A 19,974-nucleotide genomic window follows, 5' to 3' on the forward strand; every position below is an offset into this window, starting at 1 on the left:
ATATAGGCGTTAGTACCAAAAACCAGTATCATTCCTAGTACCGATATTGATAATGTTAGTGCGGTTCGGTACTTGATATCACTTTTTACTAATTTCGATATTCGAGATTCTCGGGTCAGTACTGGTTTCATCCATGCTCATCCATATATGTAAGTATACTAATGGGTGTACATCCCACATTGGATTGAAATGTGATGGAAACCCTAATGTAAAGTTGACCAAAAACAAGATCGACAAGCATCCCAAATAAACTATCACCCCACCTGGCTTCAATGCAACAATATGGTCAACCTTGATCGAATAGACTTTTAGGCTTGTATTGTTTGTCTCCTCAACCTACAATGGGGTAACCCAACGACAAGGGTTATGACTCGTCACCACACTTAGCCCAATAAGCAATGGTTGCTGGTAAATTAGAAACAGACACAGACGATGATGCTTTGTAACGCCCGTAGATCCGGGCTAGTAAATTTAGAGACAATGAGCATCAAAAATGAGTTTTTGATGAAAGATTGTTTATAAGAATTAATCTTAACCAAATTGTAGTATATGTTACAAGGGTTCCGTATATATAAAGAACGCCGAAATTCGAGTTATAACGAAGAATTTATGGCTCGTCAAAGTTTTATGGCAAAAACGACACGGCAACGGGAGACGTAAATAGTGAATTTACGATAGAAGACTTTTTAGCATTAGTGATCTAAACAAAAGTTTTAGTATATGTTAAACCGCGAACATACAAAAAAAAAGAACGCCCAAATCTGACTTCGTATGAGGAAGTTATGAATTTTCTAAGATTTGACCTAGTAGTGCACGACCCAAAACTCGAATTTGAGATCGAGCGGTTTTTGGCCAACACGACCTAAATGAGAATTAAAGATCTCATTAATAGGAACTCAACGATAAAAAGACAGACGAAAACGGAGTCCATATGAAGAAGTTACGAATTTTTCGCAGTCGTTTAACAGTATAATCTCCTCGTACTGTTAAATTTAAGATCGTCGAGAATTAGCCGACGGAGTCAAAAGTAAAGTTGTAGATCTTATTTTTACCTACGCGTGGATATAAAGAACGTTGAAAACGAAGGTCGTATGCGAAAGTTATGAATTTTTGAAAATCGGTTATTTTAACCCCTGTGTTCGGCGCCACGTGTCAGCACCAGGCGAAGCCTTGGAACCTACACAATACCACGATGTGATGGGAGGCACCACGATGTGGTGACGCTCCAGGCAGCCTATAGATATAGTTGTCGGGGCTGCCTCATTCCTCACACCTTTACCTATTTCTTTCTCTCTCTAGAACCTCTCTCTAAGCCCCCAACCCCCCCCCCCCCAAAAAAAAAAAGCCTAGGGAACCTCCCTAGCACGAGGCGGAAGCCCGGAGCGCCAGACGGCTCCGAAAAAAACAGCCTTCGACTCAGAAACTCTGCTTTGGCGGAGCCTAGTTTTGAGAACAAAACCCGTTGTAAGTGAGTTACGCCTAACCTATCTTTAGTATAGCTTATGTTTTAATATAGTAATGTTATTAGAACCTCATAATAAGTATTTGGACTATTATTATAAGTTATATAAGTGTCGTTATAATATCTTTTTAACCACTCGCGGTACGGGGAATTTGGTTTAGAGGGCCGCTTGGGTTGTTGGATTTCAGAAGTGCTATATGCCAAAATGATCATGCCCACCGGTGTTCCATGTGTGGCCCCTGTCTGTACATAGTGGGTGAAGAGTATTGTTTTAACGCTTATATAATACTAATAATAGCAAGATTATTAATTAGTCTTGGTTAACATCAGACTAAACTCTAGTAGTAATGATACTAGGTTTTGTCCAAGGAAGTTGTTTTAAGTAAACGAAGTGTTGTCCGAGTACCGAGTCACAACCTTTACAGGTGAGTGCATAGTTACTTTCATCTTACACATAGATATGAAGTATTTTATATAAATTACGTGCTATATGTGTATACTGTCTGAATACTTGTTGTCTATGTTGTATGAAATGTTTTATACATGCTTTAAATGATCTAATTAAACTGTATATGTATTTTATATCTACAAAATGTGTTGGGTAAAACATGGGTAGATGAAATTGTTGCTGCGAGACAAAAATAAAATGATGAGAGGTGATATAGATGTGAGAGGTGAACCATGAGAGAAGCCTTTTACCCAAGTGTTGGCCCCGTCATCTAGCAGAGTATGGATGACAACCACAGACTATTCTAGACAGTCCAATGGAACACTAGCAGGCTCGCAACCTGTAGGTGTTATTTGAACGGTGTATTCATCAGTTGTACTCTAAAAACCCATTGACATGTATTGCGAGTGGATTCTCAGAAACAATATTGTCGATAAACGAGATAAAAACCCATTGACATGTATTGCGAGTGGATTCTCGGAAACGATACTGTCGATAAACGAGATAACCATGGCAGCTATGGATTTAGTGCCTAATGAGCAAACCCTGGCAACTATGGATTTAGTGCCTGTTGAGCAAACCCTGGCAACTATGGATTTAGTGTCTGTTGAGTAAACCCTGACAACGATGGATTTCGTGCTTATTCCTTAGGATGATCCTTAGAAATGAATAAATAAGAAATAGCTGATTCTTAGGGTAGATCCTTAAGAGTAAATAAGATAATGGGGATGGGTAATTGAGTTAATTGTTTGATGATTAAACATAATAATTATATTATTGTGGGTTGAAAACCCTATGTACTCACCAAGTTTTCCAACCTGACCCACTCAGTTTATTTATATCACATGTGTTGATATGAAGTCACATTACACTAAGAGATTAGGGAGATATAAATCACTAGTGATAATGAATGTAAGTTTTGTTTATGCTTATGTTTCTGTATTGACGATGACATCCCAAATATTTTAAAATGAATAAAAATATTTTTCTTCGGAAATGCTTTGATAACGTATTTATCATGTTTTACTCGGAACAAATTCCGCATCATTTTTATTAAAAGAGGACAAAACTGCACAAATGGTCCACGTGGTTTGCTGAAAATTACCACTTTGGTCCAAAAAGTTTTGGACTAGCACCACAGGTCGAAAGTTTTCATTTTGTTGTGAGTTTAAAGTAAACAAAAAAGAAGGGTAAAATCGTCATTACAAAAAAGTTTAAAGTAAATTGGATCAAACTCGCAACAAAATGAAAACTTTGGACCTGTGGTGCTAGTCCAAAACTTTTTGGACCAAAGTGACAATTTTCAGCAAACCAGAAGGACCATTTGTGCAGTTTTGTATTAACAGAGATACCCTGATTTTTTTAAAGCATAAACAAAATCGGTATTTTCTAGCCGTAAAAATGGAGATGTCACATGCTTGGTCATGGTGTTTTTCCAACCCAAATTTTGAGGCAATCCTTCTATTTATTTTATTATTGTGATTGATTTATATCTATCTTATTTTTCGAAGTTGTCTCTTGATAGCTTAAAAGATAATTTTATAGAATCGGTTCGAGCAAGAAGTTTATTTTAATTGTTAAATTATACCACAATTTTTTCTTTTAAAATGTAATAAAAAATACTTTTAGAATTTAAAATTGTTTTAAAATGGATTGACATACAACATTATATACATGAGATTTGTTTTCAACACTGATTGTAAGAGAAATAATACAAAATCAAACACCCTAAATTTAAATATTGTTATAAAAAAAGTTGAAACAACTTGCATGTAAATTTTAGGAATGGTTAGACCTGACCATATGTCACCCTAAGATGAATATCTAGTCCCTGGTGAGACCTACGTACGAAATTCACACTTCCAATTTGAATATTTAATTGGGGCATTGATACCACATAAACACATGGAACGGACGAGACTAAACATATCATATAAATAAATAGTTCTCTATCGGGAGTCCCATAAGTATCTAAAAGTTATGTAGAGACATAACTTATAATTGCTATCTACTGTTTGAATATATTGTTGTATATGTGATCAACATAACACAATAATAAGTATTCAAGGCGAGTGTTACCCTTTATTAAACTAAGTTTGATAATAAACACAGGGTGACCAAGTTATAATAGACTTTAATATGGAAAATACTAAAAATGAACTTTCTTAATCTTTTGAGTTGTTTATTAATGAAGTAGTTGATTTTGTCCCTATAGCTTTTTATATCAATCATTTTTCGAAAGAATGTTTGTGGGAGTGCATATGTAGCAAGGATTTGCTTCTTTTGAATCTAAACACTTTTTGAATCTAACCACGAATGTTAACACCATCCAAAATGTTTGTAGTGATTAGTGGTGAAACATTTTCGTGGTCATTTGTGGTGGGGAACGTGGACCACCACACCCAAATCAACTTGTTTCTTTCTATCTCTCTCTCTCTGCCTTTCTTCATCTCCCTCCCTCCCTCTCTCTCTCTCTCTCTCTCTCTCTCTCTCTCTATATATATATATATATATATATATATATATATATATATATATATATATATATACGGCTTAGGAAATATGTGGCTGTTGTGTACTTAAGCTTATATGTAACGACCAAAATTTCAAAACAATTAAAACTTTTCAAAACCACCCATTTTAATAACGTTGTTACAAAAAGGTTTTCAATACATTATTTAACAGAGTATTTTCCCAGGTTCATATCATAAAACACCAACGCGAGGAACGGTACGATCACGCCTTTGCCTTGCCACAGACTCCTGAGAACCTGAAAACATAAAACCACAACTATAAGCCCGAAAGCTTAGTGAGATACCCCCAATATACCAACCACATATACGCCCTTCCAGGCCACGACCTTCTGATCTAAAACATATCGCCTTCCGGCCCATAACGCAATGCCTTCCGGCCCATAACATATTGCCTTCCGGCCCACAGCATAAAAAGCATACATATCATAACAGAACATAGAACGACCCTGCATACCGGGTCACACCCCAGGTCTAGCAATCATACGCATAACACATAATCATATAACAGTTCACAGTCAGCAATCGATCAACAGACCACATAACATAGCATTACTCTATTCAAGATACCGGCCTAGCCGGTCACTAGCATAACATCACCTTATGAATCAGTCAACATACTAAATGCACACATACGCCTTTCCAGGCCATGACCTTCCGGTCCACATAGCAATGCCTTCCGGCCCACAACATGTAATGCCTTCCGGCCTGCAACATATAACGCCTTCCGGCCCATATCATAACAACTGACAACTACCCGGACTTCCATCCGATAAAAAGGTTGGCCTTGGTGCCATAAACCCTAGCGATATAGTGAGGATAACTCACCTCGAAACTGCCGACTGAACAGATAGCTCAAGCTGCTCCGATCATTGATACGATCTCCACCTCTGGACAACCACCAATGCACTGAACTCAACAATAATCAACAATTACCAAAATACCCCTGGAACCACTGGTCAACCCTTGGTCAAAGACAAGGTCAAAGTCAATCCCCCGACTGACCCTACTCGCCGAGTCAACCCGATGACTCGCCGAGTCCCCATACTCAGAACTTCACTCGATCCGCGATCTAACTCGCCGAGTCACCCCGAGACTCGCCGAGTTCAACAACTCTGAGTCCACTCGCCCTCAACTCACCGAGTCATCCCTTGACTCACCGATTCTCGACTCAACCAGAGAATATCGGGACTCTTCGACAAGACTCGCCGAGTCTAAGAACAGACTCGCCGAGTCTATGGCTATCTTCAACCTACTCGCCGAGTTGTTCATACAACTCGCCGAGTTCCAAGCCATCTTCATCCGACTCGCCGAGTTGTTCTTCCAACTCGTCGAGTCCCAGCTCATCTTCAAGCAACTCGTCGAGTTCACCCATGTGACTCGCCGAGTACCACCGATCTGAATCCATACAGAAGCATTCCAGGCCATGCAATTGATCCAAAACATAGATCTAGCCTCCTACAATTCATCCATCACGTAAAGTGGCAATCTTTACGTGAATCCATAGAGATCTAGGCCATATTCACTCATAACTAGGGTTTGGGACTTGCAAGCTTCACTAAACACTCCAACACAGGGACTTTCATGCTCTCTGATTCTCCTCTTCTCCAGATCTGAGGTAGCAACCTCAGATCTACCTAGGGGTGTTCATAACCGGATATCCGAAAATTCGGATATCCGAATTTCGGATATCCGAAATTTCGGATAGTTGATTTTTGGTATCCGATTCCGTATCCGAAATTTCGGATATCCGAAATTTCGGATACGGAATCGGATATCCGAAAAATTGAAATTTTGTTAAAATTTGAAAAACATATGAAGTTTTTAAGTTAAAAATACATATTTTTAAATTAGAAAGGCATATGAAGTAATATAGGTATTTAATTAAGGGTGTTATCAATATGTTTTAGTTACTAAAATTCATATCATAAGACATATGCGACTAAAATAACAAATAATGTATAAAATAAAACCAAAATTTTCGGATATCGGATATCCGAATTATCCGAAAAATCTGAAAAACATTATCCAATTCTGATTCCGAAAAATTGGATATCCGAAATTTCGGATATCCGAAATTTCGGATATCCGATTTTTCGGATAATTCGGATTCGGAATTTCGGAATTTCGGATCGGAATTTCGGATACGGATATTTTTGAACACCCCTAGATCTACCCTCTAGACTTCCAATTACATCCATAGGCAAGATCCCACAAACCCCAAAATGAAGAAACAACATACAATCAGACCAAGAACGAGATATTACCTCCAATGGACGCCCCCAACTGCAATGAAGTTGATTCCAAGCAAAGCCCCTTGCCCCAAGCCTTCAATCCCCATAAAATTCCTTCAATGATTACTTCTCCAAGCTTCAATCCACTCAACAATGGAGCTCCTCTGCGATTTAGGGTTTCTAGAACTCAAGAGGGAAGTAAAGAGGCTGGGGAAGGAACATAATGTTCCTTATATAGGGCTCAACCCCGAGAATTAGGGTTTTCTCCACCCAGCGCCTACTCGCCGAGTCCATCTCATCGACTCGCCGAGTCGGCTACTTAACACGCGGTCAAGCCGCGACTCTACTCGCCGAGTCCATCCATGGACTCGCCGAGTCACTCTTTCCCAATTAACACTTTTGGCCCTTCAACTCTACTCTCGCTATTTCGGGATGTTACAATTCTCCCCCACTTATATTAGGCTTCGCCCTCGAAGCCTATAGCAGCTCAACTCCAAGGATACTCCCACAATGCTCCACCTAGCCTCAACCAGACCAGGTCCCACAAGGCATACCCAAACGAACTCGAATACACTTTCCTTCCCTCACGGTGTCCTGACCACCGTCTCAAATAGGGCACCGGATTCACCCTCTAATATCTTCGCTTAACCCCTGAGAATTACCCATAATGCAACACTGCTCCAAATCACAACCATCACTCGACTCATAAAGGCTAGAAGACCATGAACCATCGGATCCCCGATCCGAATCCCACTCTACCCATTCCGTGATGACGGAAAAACTCATTCTCTATATCAGAGCAACTCTCACGAGTTCTCCTCTCGCAACCGCCCACACAAGCTGAACCAGCTCTAACACCTTCAGGTTGGGAAACCTGATACACTGATACTATCCTCAAACATCTCCCAGGATGAACCACTAATATCCACCCCATACCCTGATCAGAATCACACTGAGAATTCAAGATTCTCTCTCTCCCTGCATCCCTTCTGAGCCTCTTGGCTCTACACTTGCGGATATCCCTTCACGACCTCAACAGACATCCCAAACCGGATGAGTTCCTACTTCACTGCCGCGAACACGATGCCCAAAACCATACTCGAAATACTCTAACCATAATTCTGCTCTGCAGCTTTCACTTTCTTGAACTTGCACTCCCCTTCGGAGTTACACACCTTTCCTTTTTCCTTTTTCCAAGGAACTCACTTGACCATGATGCCACCCCAACCTGTGCCACGGTGCTCGCCCCAAGCGACACCACCCTTTTTGCGTAACCGCTATTCACATACTCTGGCTCTCATTGCAGGGGCTCTCAAGTCCATGCACTCTCTCCACTCATCAAAATCACTACCTCAGCTAAACAAGATCACTAACCCGGGGCCAGACCTTCCAATGCAATCACACTGCAACATACACAATCCGCAATCTCAAACTGATCTAGCAATACCAACAGAGTCTCCAGCATGACTGGATCGACTCTCATAACACACACTAGCCACTCGAGGCTATATCTCTATGGGTCCGTACACCCAAACTCTGCGAACCCTCAGGTTCTAACTCTGGGAACCTTCCGGTTCCAACTCTAGATACATGCACAACATAAATCCCGTGGGATTAATGCAGTACAACCCATCACGTACATCAAGCATACAAATACTCTGATCGCATAACCCCGGTTACCTACTCAAACTTGATCCCGGCCTGTTCCCAGGCCTCCACAATCAAATGCCCTAGGTCTGTATCTCGCCCCGCATACCCGACACTCGCTCTTGTCAGCCTATACTTCGAGATGACAGAACACTGCTGAATCCCAACAGCTAAGCACCCTCACATACTCATCGATCTCCCGGAGAATTCTCCAATTCTCCCCCACTTAAAGCACTGACTAACAGCCACCGATCGCCATTAATGACCTTCCAGAACAACCCCGCACAAAGAGAACACTTACACACTGACTGCTTCCCACAAGCATAAGCAACCCTCAACAAAACACATCTCCTCCCTGATCAATCCGCTCAAAAGAATCCGGTCTTTCAATTATCCACTCCACGACTGCAGATGCTACCCGACATTCAACCCAGTGCCGCATCTCCACTATCAACCCTCACAAATGATAACCAACGGAATTCCCAAACAATAACCCATAACCAAACCCACAACCTGCAAAAGGATGAATACCGCATCGAAAACCGCACAAGGATACCGGCACCAAAACACCAAACTATAACCATACCAACCCTTCAGGGAACAACGAATGCCAAAGCGAAAACCTGAAACACCAATACATAACCATGCCAAACCCGCGAAACAACGAATACCGCATCGAAACCCATACAAAGATACCAGCACAACGATACCCACAATATTCGCAAGATAACAAGACATCAAGAAAGTAACATACCCGCAGCTGCCTCCGGCACTGCTCCGACCTCCTCTGCCGCAAGCTGATAAGCACGACCCTGAGCCCTTGGGGTTGCATTCCCTCCTGACCTCTACCTGAAATCCTCAGAGTGGCCAATGCTGGAGCCTGCACCGGCCCTGCAGAAAACTGTGGACAGTTGACCCTCAAATGTCCAATCTGACGACAATGACAACAAATCCTCAAATCCCGAATCGATACTGACTGCCGACAATCCCGCACATAGTACCCCTCCTTTCCACACTTGCGGCATGCACCACCGGACCAGCAAACTCCTGCGTGACCCCTTCCACACTTCCCACAAGTGTGGCCGCTCCGATCCCCCACTCTAACATCAACGGTCCTGGACCGTTTCGGCGCCGGCTGCGACTGCATCGGAGCCTGCCTCAACTCACGCGACTGCAACTCAACCTCTAACTCACGCCGCCTGGCGGCCTCCTGCAACTCAAAAAAGGTCTCGCACCTCTGCGCAGACACGGACTGTCTGATATTCCCCTTGAGCATACTCAGATATCGGGGCATCTGAGCCTGCTCCGAAACGAACTCAGGACAAAACACCGCCCTCTCAGTGAACATCCTGGTGATCTCAGTCACCGACTCCGAATCCTGCTTCAGCTCAAGGAACTCCCGAGCCAATCTCTCCCTCTCATCCCGCGGAACATAGCGAGTGCTGAACATCTCTCTGAACTGATCCCATGAAACCGCAGCCCTCTGCGCATCGGAAAATGACCCCGTGGTCAATCTCCACCAACCCTTCGCCCCGAGCCTCAACAGGTTTAGAGCACACCTCACCCTCTGATCAGCAGGGCATAAACGCGTGGAGAAACACCCCTCCACGTCTGATAACCATCTCATAGCAACAATCGGGTCCTGAACTCCATCGAATGTGGGAGGCTTCGTATAATAGAAATCCCGATACTGAAAACCCCGACTAACTCCTCCCCTTACAGCCGCTGCTACAGCCGCTGTAGCCGCCGCGGCAGCCGTCTCTGCGAGAGCCGCATATCGCTCATCAAAATACTCTCTCATGGCGGTCTTGATCGACCCAAACAATTCCGACAACTCAGCCCGGAACAATGCAGCAACCTCATCACGCAGGATCTCGCGAATCCTCGCATCCAACTCGCTCGTGCCCGTCTAATCGATAACCTCAGACGGCACCGATCCACCCGGAACTCGCTCTCCAGCTCCCGATCCTGATCCGGATCCACTATCATCATGCCTCGAAATCTCCATACCGAAGACACCATACCAATCTCAGACACTTCCCACAATCCTGGGATCCAACTCTCGCAACCCAAACCTAAAGATCATGGTTTCCCTGATACGCGTATGGGTCCTGTGCTTTCAGTAGTACGGGCCCATACTACCTTCCACACCTACCCATATTTGTATGAAGTACTACCACAATTCCCTAGAGAACATGCATAACAACTATCAACCCTCACCACTAGAGGAACACTGAGAATCTCCCATAAGGGACCCTAGGCTACAGGCATCACAAATCAGGCAACATTATCATGAATTCCTGAAGATCCCTAGCCTAGCTCTAGCATGCTGTTCTATCAAGCTCAATAAGACAAATATCATGTATGGTATCTTGGGGTTACTTACTGGCTCCGGCTGATCGTACCTCCGCGTCCTCCTTTTACTTAATTTGAAAACCATTTTAATTTCTCTTTTTAAAATCCTCCTCGATTTGAGACTGGAGTCACACGAATGTTCCCCCAATTCACTCAAACCAAGGCTCTGATACCAACTTGTAACGACCAAAATTTCAAAACAATTAAAACTTTTCAAAACCACCCATTTTAATAACGTTGTTACAAAAAGGTTTTCAATACATTATTTAACAGAGTATTTTCCCAGGTTCATATCATAAAACACCAACGCGAGGAACGGTACGATCACGCCTTTGCCTTGCCACAGACTCCTGAGAACCTGAAAACATAAAACCACAACTATAAGCCCGAAAGCTTAGTGAGATACCCCCAATATACCAACCACATATACGCCCTTCCAGGCCACGACCTTCTGATCTAAAACATATCGCCTTCCGGCCCATAACGCAATGCCTTCCGGCCCATAACATATTGCCTTCCGGCCCACAGCATAAAAAGCATACATATCATAACAGAACATAGAACGACCCTGCATACCGGGTCACACCCCAGGTCTAGCAATCATACGCATAACACATAATCATATAACAGTTCACAGTCAGCAATCGATCAACAGACCACATAACATAGCATTACTCTATTCAAGATACCGGCCTAGCCGGTCACTAGCATAACATCACCTTATGAATCAGTCAACATACTAAATGCACACATACGCCTTTCCAGGCCATGACCTTCCGGTCCACATAGCAATGCCTTCCGGCCCACAACATGTAATGCCTTCCGGCCTGCAACATATAACGCCTTCCGGCCCATATCATAACAACTGACAACTACCCGGACTTCCATCCGATAAAAAGGTTGGCCTTGGTGCCATAAACCCTAGCGATATAGTGAGGATAACTCACCTCGAAACTGCCGACTGAACAGATAGCTCAAGCTGCTCCGATCACTGATACGATCTCCACCTCTGGACAGCCACCAATGCACTGAACTCAACAATAATCAACAATTACCAAAATACCCCTGGAACCACTGGTCAACCCTTGGTCAAAGACAAGGTCAAAGTCAATCCCCTGACTGACCCTACTCGCCGAGTCAACCCGATGACTCGCCGAGTCCCCATACTCAGAACTTCACTCGATCCGCGATCTAACTCGCCGAGTCACCCCGAGACTCGCCGAGTTCAACAACTCTGAGTCCACTCACCCTCAACTCACCGAGTCATCCCTTGACTCACCGATTCTCGACTCAACCAGAGAATATCGGGACTCTTCGACAAGACTCGCCGAGTCTAAGAACAGACTCGCCGAGTCTATGGCTATCTTCAACCTACTCGCCGAGTTGTTCATACAACTCGCCGAGTTCCAAGCCATCTTCATCCGACTCGCCGAGTTGTTCTTCCAACTCGTCGAGTCCCAGCTCATCTTCAAGCAACTCGTCGAGTTCACCCATGTGACTCGCCGAGTACCACCGATCTGAATCCATACAGAAGCATTCCAGGCCATGCAATTGATCCAAAACATAGATCTAGCCTCCTACAATTCATCCATCACGTAAAGTGGCAATCTTTACGTGAATCCATAGAGATCTAGGCCATATTCACTCATAACTAGGGTTTGGGACTTGCAAGCTTCACTAAACACTCCAACACAGGGACTTTCATGCTCTCTGATTCTTCTCTTCTCCAGATCTGAGGTAGCAACCTCAGATCTACCCTCTAGACTTCCAATTACATCCATAGGCAAGATCCCACAAACCCCAAAATGAAGAAACAACATACAATCAAACCAAGAACGAGATATTACCTCCAATGGACGCCCCCAACTGCAATGAAGTTGATTCCAAGCAAAGCCCCTTGCCCCAAGCCTTCAATTCCCACAAAATTCCTTCAATGATTACTTCTCCAAGCTTCAATCCACTCAACAATGGAGCTCCTTTGCGATTTAGGGTTTCTAGAACTCAAGAGGGAAGTAAAGAGGCTGGGGAAGGAACATAATGTTCCTTATATAGGGCTCAACCCCGAGAATTAGGGTTTTCTCCACCCAGCGCCTACTCGCCGAGTCCATCTCATCGACTCGCCGAGTCGGCTACTTAACACGCGGTCAAGCCGCGACTCTACTCGCCGAGTCCATCCATGGACTCGCCGAGTCACTCTTTCCCAATTAACACTTTTGGCCCTTCAACTCTACTCTCGCTATTTCGGGATGTTACATTATATATACAATCCTCCAAACTATGTAGTTTTGATCCATATATATCCAAACTAATCATGCTATCTTGTTTACTATTCTCCCTTAATCATGTGACATACTAAAATCGGTCGAATTTATGTTCTTTTTCTTCATTGTGTTTAAGAACTTAAAGCATTAAAAGTCATGACCATTTAATCAACCTTACTAAATTTTAAATGAAAACTAATAAAATAAAAGATAAAAGAAAAATATGCAATAACTCAATCAAGCTTTTCACAAGTCATTCGATATAGTTTTTCAATTGAAGGACAAAACGTATGAGTTATATTCGTTAAAAAGTATTGATTTTTTAATTTACTATAAACTTCAATGATATATTGCAATAAAAGATATATAATTGAACTTTTTATTCCATAATTTAACTCAATACAATGGTATTCTATTGAAACCAAATTAAGAGAAAATGAAACTGTATTCGTTTCGTTTAAAACTATGTCATTTAAAAGGTTCTATATCTAAGCTTAGTACATAACAGCCACATATTCATTTTTTCTATATATATATATATATATATATATATATATATATATATATATAGAGAGAGAGAGAGAGAGAGAGAGAGAGAGAGATACATTTTTTTGGGGTTGAATTCAAAAATATAGACACAAAAAATTGGATTTTCTGTTATAGACATGGATTTCGCAGAGGTAGCTCCGAGAGGTTCCGCGGAACGCACTGTAGCTCTGCGGAATGTCAAAATCGTAAATAAATAAGGATATTAAAAAAAACTCAAGATCTATTCTACGGAGCTACCTCCGAGGAATAGATCTTCAGGAAAGAAAAAAAATCATCTTTAATTATTCTTTTATGTAAAGAATACATCAAATTCATTCCAAACATTGTCAAGAAAAATTCATACTATCATAATCTTTTCTTGAAAATAATTAGTTGCGGAATGAATATAAACCCCGAAGAATCGATGTGAAAAAAATCTAAAGATCCATTCATCGGAGCTACCTTTGCGAAATGAGTTCATTCCTCGGAGGTAGCTCTGCGGAATGGATCTTGAGTTTTTTTTTTAAATACCCTGATTTATTTACGATGTTGTCATTCCGCGAAGCTACAGTGAATTCCGCAGAGCCCACGGAGCTACCTCATCGGAATCCATGTCTATATCCGGAAATTCAAATTTTTGTGTCTATATTTTGGAATTCAACCCAAAAAAATGTCTATAGCCGGTATTTTTCATATATATATATATATATAATAAAAATATTAGAGAGATATAATGGTGAATATCCAAACCTTTTGGTGGTTGAATGTAATAATGAGTTAATATTCAACACTATAATGGTTAGTGATGAGTATAAAAGATGAGATTAGTATTGAAATTCAAATGTTCATATACAAATCTCGTTTAGTTTTTTTCTGTTTTTTTCTCAAATGTTGGAACGCCTTGAACCCTAAGAAATCTTGCAAACAAGAATCTCTTGCTACACATATTCATCTCTTGACAATGTAAACATTGATAATTTTTCCGTAGAACTTGCATGTTTTCCATAGTGCCCCTCTTTTGAGTTGTGTGGAAAGTTTTGGAAGTTGAAAGTGATAGGTCTAATTGCATAATAAGAGACCAAAAGGAGTATTTATGTAAAGATCAAAATTTTAGGGGAGTGAGTGAAAGTTCTCGGTATCCGATAAGAACTTGTCGTGAGTAGAATGAGGTGTGCATTTAATTAGTCGACCTTTTTCATGTTTCTCGATAAGAGTAGGCTTTACTGAAAACGAAGAAAGGCCAATCCGTAAATATATCCAAAAACAAAGGGCATTTTGATGAACCTAAATATCTCCAGCAAAACTCAACATAACATTGAAGGCCAAGATCAAACAGACACACACATTCATATCTCTCGAACCTTCACACATTGAAGAAAATAACGGTTTTCATGATTTTGATTACTCCATTTTCAGATTTTTGAATCTCTACACTGTTCAATATTCGTTACATATTACGGTATTATTCATCTCTAGATAGATGTACTTGCTGTTTTTTTGAATATTTAATTTCGTAGAAGTGATGTTTTTTGTCGAATATTCGTGATTTTTCACCTTTTACAGCATTGATATTAATGGATATTTGATGCTGTGATTGTGTTTGACCGAGAAATTCAGTGCATGTCTGTATGTACGTCAGTTACATTGAGTCGTCTCTTCAAGTGTTTGCTGTTTTTTGTTTGTATGTTCAAACTGGGTATGAAATTGAATGCGTGAGGTAGAGTGTTTTTTATCCTTGAAGTGTGATTTTTATACTAAAATTGTGTGGATGTTGAAGGATCGAGGTGATCGTGAGTGGCTACTGTAAAGTCTTATCTGTACTAAAGCGAAAGCTACAAACACAGAGGCAGTGATTGATTGTCATGTCATTTGATTACGTTTTTGTTAGCGGTTTTGTTTTTTTGGAATCGAGAACTTTATTGTCACTGGATTTAAGATTCCACTTTCGATTTCTATTCTAATCACTGATTTCCAATAATAGGTAGCGGAAAGCAGGGTTTCAAATTTCATCACAACAGAGTTCCGATTTCCGAAAAGATCCGTTGGTTTTTGGACGAAGAGCTCAGATCAGCTGAAATCTACTTTATAACCACATTCAAACTTTGAAGATTGTAAGAACAATGCACGAACAGTTGGTGTCGTATATCATGTGCTTCAACACAGTCCATTGACAATTTTGGTCAGGTTTCAGAGATCCATTTTTGGAATCATATGCTTAAACCATTACAAATTCGGAATATCCTATAGCAAATTTGGTGAATACGAACTCCCACGCCTGTTTTGATTCCTTTCCAAGGGTTCTATCATTATTAGAAAAAAAAAAACTTCACCGGTGAAATTGCTACCAGTCAAAAGGGTTTTTCCCCTAATTTTTGGAGGTATTTACCTAAACCGCTGTTAAACGACAGCTTGCATTTTTCTACTCGTACGTCTACCAGGAATCAAAAACTTGTGGTGGGGCCGATTGACACAAACACAATAATGCAAACTCAGTTTTTTTTCCAGTTAAAGTTTGTGAAACACCTTGCAACTTATGTTCCGTTGTCCTTTGAAGAAATTATGGGAATTTGTGTGATGTAGTATTTATCCGGGTCGGATCTATTGAAGAAGGAATATCTTCAAAATCGAATTTTATTATTATTTCTGGGATCGATGAGTCAAGAAGATAAGATGAAGAAACTAGAAAAGGGGTCGGATGCTGCTGAGAAGGTCGTTGTTGCTGTTAAAGCATCTCGAGAAATCCCCAAAACTGCTTTGGTTTGGGCTTTGACTCATGTGGTTCAACCAGGGCACTGCATTACATTGCTTGTTGTTATGCCTACACAAACTTCCGGTAAATTTAATCTCTTAATTTTCAATTTTTTTTTTTTTTTTTTTTAAATTCTGGAAACGAAAATTCTATCTTCTAAACCCTCATATAGATTGCAATTCTTGATGGAACTGTTCATCCGTTTTTCTCCAAAGTAGGTCGGAAATTATGGGGTTTTCCAAGATTCACCGGAGACTGTGCTAGTGGCCACCGGAGGTCAAATATAGGAACAAGTTCAGACCAAAAAATCGACATTACAGATTCATGCTCCCAAATGATTCTTCAGCTTCATGATGTTTATGATCCTAATAAGGTTCTTGTTCTTTCTTCCAATCCGAACCACTTAATATTTAATAATCTTTTTTTTGTTATTAAGTAATTAACTTCTATTCTCTAATTAATATTTTACAGATAAATGTGAAGATTAAAATCGTTTCTGGATCACCATGTGGATCAGTAGCAGCTGAGGCCAAGAAAATTCAAGCCAGCTGGGTTATATTAGACAAGTAAGCGAATTTAATAATTTAATATTTTAATTTCTGATTTTTTTTGTCCTTTCACTTACTTTTACTCCATACATTACAGAAAACTGAAACACGAACAAAAACGATGCATGGAAGACTTACAATGCAACATTGTAATAATGAAAAAATCACAACCAAAAGTTCTTCGCCTAAATTTAGTCGGGTCACCAAAAACCCAACAACCCGAACCCGACCCATCACCACCTTCCACAAATCAGTCATCTCATGAAAAACAAACAAAAAACAAAAACCTCGATTCAATCCGATTATCAGTTGCGACTCCAACAAGTAGTCCAGAAGTATTCACAGCAACAGAAGCCGGAACTTCATCTGTCTCGAGTTCCGATCATGGAACTTCACCATTTTTTCTCCCTCAAACTAATCACAGTCTATTAAAAAAGGAGAAAGGAAAAGAGAATCACAATGACCTAAACGAATCAAGTTCAGATTCCGAAAGTGAGAATCTTTCATCAACATCATCAAGCTTAAGGTTTCAATTTCAGCCATGGATGGTCGACATCATCACTCAAAATCAAAACAGAACATTATCAAAAGTCGATCGTGACAGCAACCATGGAAGCCATAGAAGTGAAGTCGAATTCAGCGGGAATGTTAGAGACGCGATATCTCTATCATCTAGAAACATCCCATCGGGCCCACCTCCTTTGTGTTCAATATGTCAACATAAGGCGCCGATATTTGGAAAGCCACCAAGGTGGTTTACTTATGCTGAGCTGGAGCTTGCGACAGGTGGATTCTCACAAGCTAATTTTTTAGCTGAAGGAGGATTCGGGTCAGTTCATAGAGGGGTGCTGCCCGACGGGCAGGCTGTTGCTGTAAAGCAACATAAGTTAGCAAGTTCTCAAGGGGATCAAGAATTTTGTTCAGAAGTTGAAGTGTTGAGCTGTGCACAACATCGGAATGTTGTTATGTTGATTGGGTTTTGTATTGAAGATGGAAGGAGACTCCTTGTTTATGAGTATATATGCAATGGGTCATTGGATTCTCATCTTTATGGTAATTACAAAAATACCCTTTTCATCAAAGATTTAATATTTTTTTATGTTTTGGTAACTATATTACATAATCTTTGTTAGGCCGTCATCGAGAGCCATTGGAATGGTCTGCCCGACAAAAGATTGCGGTCGGGGCTGCCCGGGGACTGAGATATCTTCATGAAGAATGCAGAGTGGGTTGCATTGTGCATCGCGACATGAGGCCAAATAATATTCTTATCACCCATGATTTCGAGCCTCTGGTATATTTTTCTTTTAAATAACTACTTATAAATATTGAATTTTGAAGTAAAAGAACTGAATATTTTTTTAAAATAGGTAGGGGATTTTGGGCTGGCGAGGTGGCAGCCGGATGGAGATACAGGAGAAGAAACGAGAGTAATTGGGACATTTGGGTTAGTTTTTATAATTCTCTTTCTTGTGATTTTGCATTTCTCCATAATATTTTTTTTATGATATGGTTAAATTAATTGGTTTTTTATAGATATTTGGCTCCTGAGTATGCACAGAGTGGGCAGATAACGGAGAAAGCGGATGTATACTCGTTCGGGGTTGTATTAGTGGAGCTTGTTACGGGGCGCAAAGCAGTGGATCTTAACCGCCCAAAAGGCCAACAATGCCTCACAGAATGGGTATTTACCTATTATTTATTTTTCAAGGCAACCATTAAAATATTAAATTTCGTTAATTAATTAATTAATTTATTAGGCACGACCATTGTTGGAAGAAGATGCAATCGATGAACTAATTGACCCACGATTAGGGAACTCATATTCAGAAGAAGAAGTTTACTGTATGTTGCAAGCTGCTGCTTTGTGCATCAAAAGAGATCCACAGTTACGCCCTCGCATGTCACAGGTAAATACTATAACTTTTTTGCTGAGTTGGCGTGGATTTATTTAATTGGTTTTTTATTATTATTTATTTATAGGTGTTACGGATACTAGAAGGTGATATGATCATGGATTCGGGTCATGGGTATGATGTTGGAAACAGAAGTGGGAGGATTTATATGGATCATCAACATGTACAACATAACGGGAATGAAATGAGCGAGATATATGAAGGATTTGGTGGAAAGGTTTCGGTTGATTCAACTCGGGCTTCTTATTGGCAAAGGGAAAAAGCAAGGAGGACTTCATCTTTATGTGAGGATTTAAGGTAAGGTAAAAGGAGGTTAGATATGTTGAAACCAACTTATTTCTTCATCATGTATGATTTTTGTGGGTACAGGACATGATTAGTTTTAGGGTTTTTGTAATTCATTCTCAACGAAAAAAAGTGCACCAAGTTGGGTACCTAATTGATTTGTAGCTAGAGGCTATGACATGCTAATTCAACATGAATTCGATATGAGATAGAGACGTTTAAGTTAGATATTTCAATCCATCCACTTAATTAAACAGGTGATATTAGAATTGAGAACTTTAACTTGAAAATGACTCATTATTTATATGCAAGTACTTTGAAATTTTTAAATAAACTAGAAAAACCCGATACCAAACCGTATGTAAAATAAAAACCTTGGACTGAATCATTTTATAATATGGAAAATGCAAACGATTTAGTAGTCTAAGTCAAAACTTTATTTTTAATTTTTTTCTTGTTCTCTCCCAAAATATACAGTTTCTCATCCATTCCATCCTCCTTAAGATCCCTCTCTCTAACTCCTATTATTTCTATTTTGTAATCTAAATTTATTACAAATTTTGTTTTCCGATTCCCCGCTACTATTTATTCAAGTTCTTTCTTTTTCCTTTTCCTCCTATCCTAACTACTACTCAATGTGCTTAGTATTTCTACTACATATTTCAAGGTGCAACCTTAACCCGGAACTAGATAAGAAAAAATAAATAAATTGAAAAGACATTATAATTAAAAGGGTGAGATGAGAGCTAATTCTCTCAAACTTATTTTTTGTTTTGACAAGATACATTTATACCTACCTATAAGGCTGGAGGGTGTGATGCCACCGAAACCGCACTCCTTCTCCCGTCACATAAGCGTTATGTCATTTTTTACCACTCAAGTGTGGTTTCTTGCCACACCAAGTAAGTGGTGCCACACTTTTTTTTTTGTTAACTATTTTAATTTAATAAAACTTATTTTTTTAATAAACAAAAAACATAATTTTAAAAAAATAACATTTCATTAATTAA

At 40.2% G+C, this 19,974-nt stretch overlaps 1 protein-coding gene across 3 annotated transcripts; it reads left to right on the top strand.

Moving 5' to 3' along the window:
• Positions 1-14,674: 14,674 nt before the first annotated feature.
• Positions 14,675-19,192, top strand: LOC145054479 (inactive protein kinase SELMODRAFT_444075-like). 3 transcript variants are annotated; one of them, XM_079002686.1, is made up of 10 exons: positions 14,675-14,925; positions 15,448-16,299; positions 16,431-16,588; positions 16,687-16,781; positions 16,861-17,816; positions 17,897-18,057; positions 18,134-18,210; positions 18,300-18,447; positions 18,524-18,673; positions 18,747-19,192. In XM_079002686.1, the coding sequence occupies exons 2-10, from the start codon at positions 16,119-16,121 to the stop codon at positions 18,978-18,980; spliced, it is 2,160 nt and encodes a 719-aa protein (XP_078858812.1). In that variant the 5' UTR covers positions 14,675-14,925; positions 15,448-16,118; the 3' UTR covers positions 18,981-19,192. The 3 variants fall into 3 exon arrangements, with proteins under 3 accessions (XP_078858812.1, XP_078858814.1, XP_078858813.1); XM_079002688.1 differs by having other exon boundaries at positions 16,434-16,588; XM_079002687.1 differs by lacking the exon at positions 14,675-14,925 and adding an exon at positions 15,052-15,183.
• The last annotated feature ends 782 nt before the right edge of the window (positions 19,193-19,974 follow it).

This window comes from Lactuca serriola, chromosome 5 (genome assembly GCF_051521515.1).
Source record: "Lactuca serriola cultivar US96UC23 chromosome 5, Lser_US96UC23_V15, whole genome shotgun sequence".
Taxonomy (NCBI): Eukaryota; Viridiplantae; Streptophyta; class Magnoliopsida; order Asterales; family Asteraceae; genus Lactuca; species Lactuca serriola.

Bases quoted from the DNA above. Each gene is read 5' to 3' on its own strand.
- LOC145054479 (XM_079002686.1), top strand. From the start codon at position 16,119: ATGAGTCAAGAAGATAAGATGAAGAAACTAGAAAAGGGGTCGGATGCT. The intron at 16,782-16,860 runs GTAAGCGAATTT...CATACATTACAG, and splicing joins AGCTGGGTTATATTAGACAA to AAAACTGAAACACGAACAAA. The intron at 18,211-18,299 runs GTTAGTTTTTAT...GGTTTTTTATAG, and splicing joins AGAGTAATTGGGACATTTGG to ATATTTGGCTCCTGAGTATG.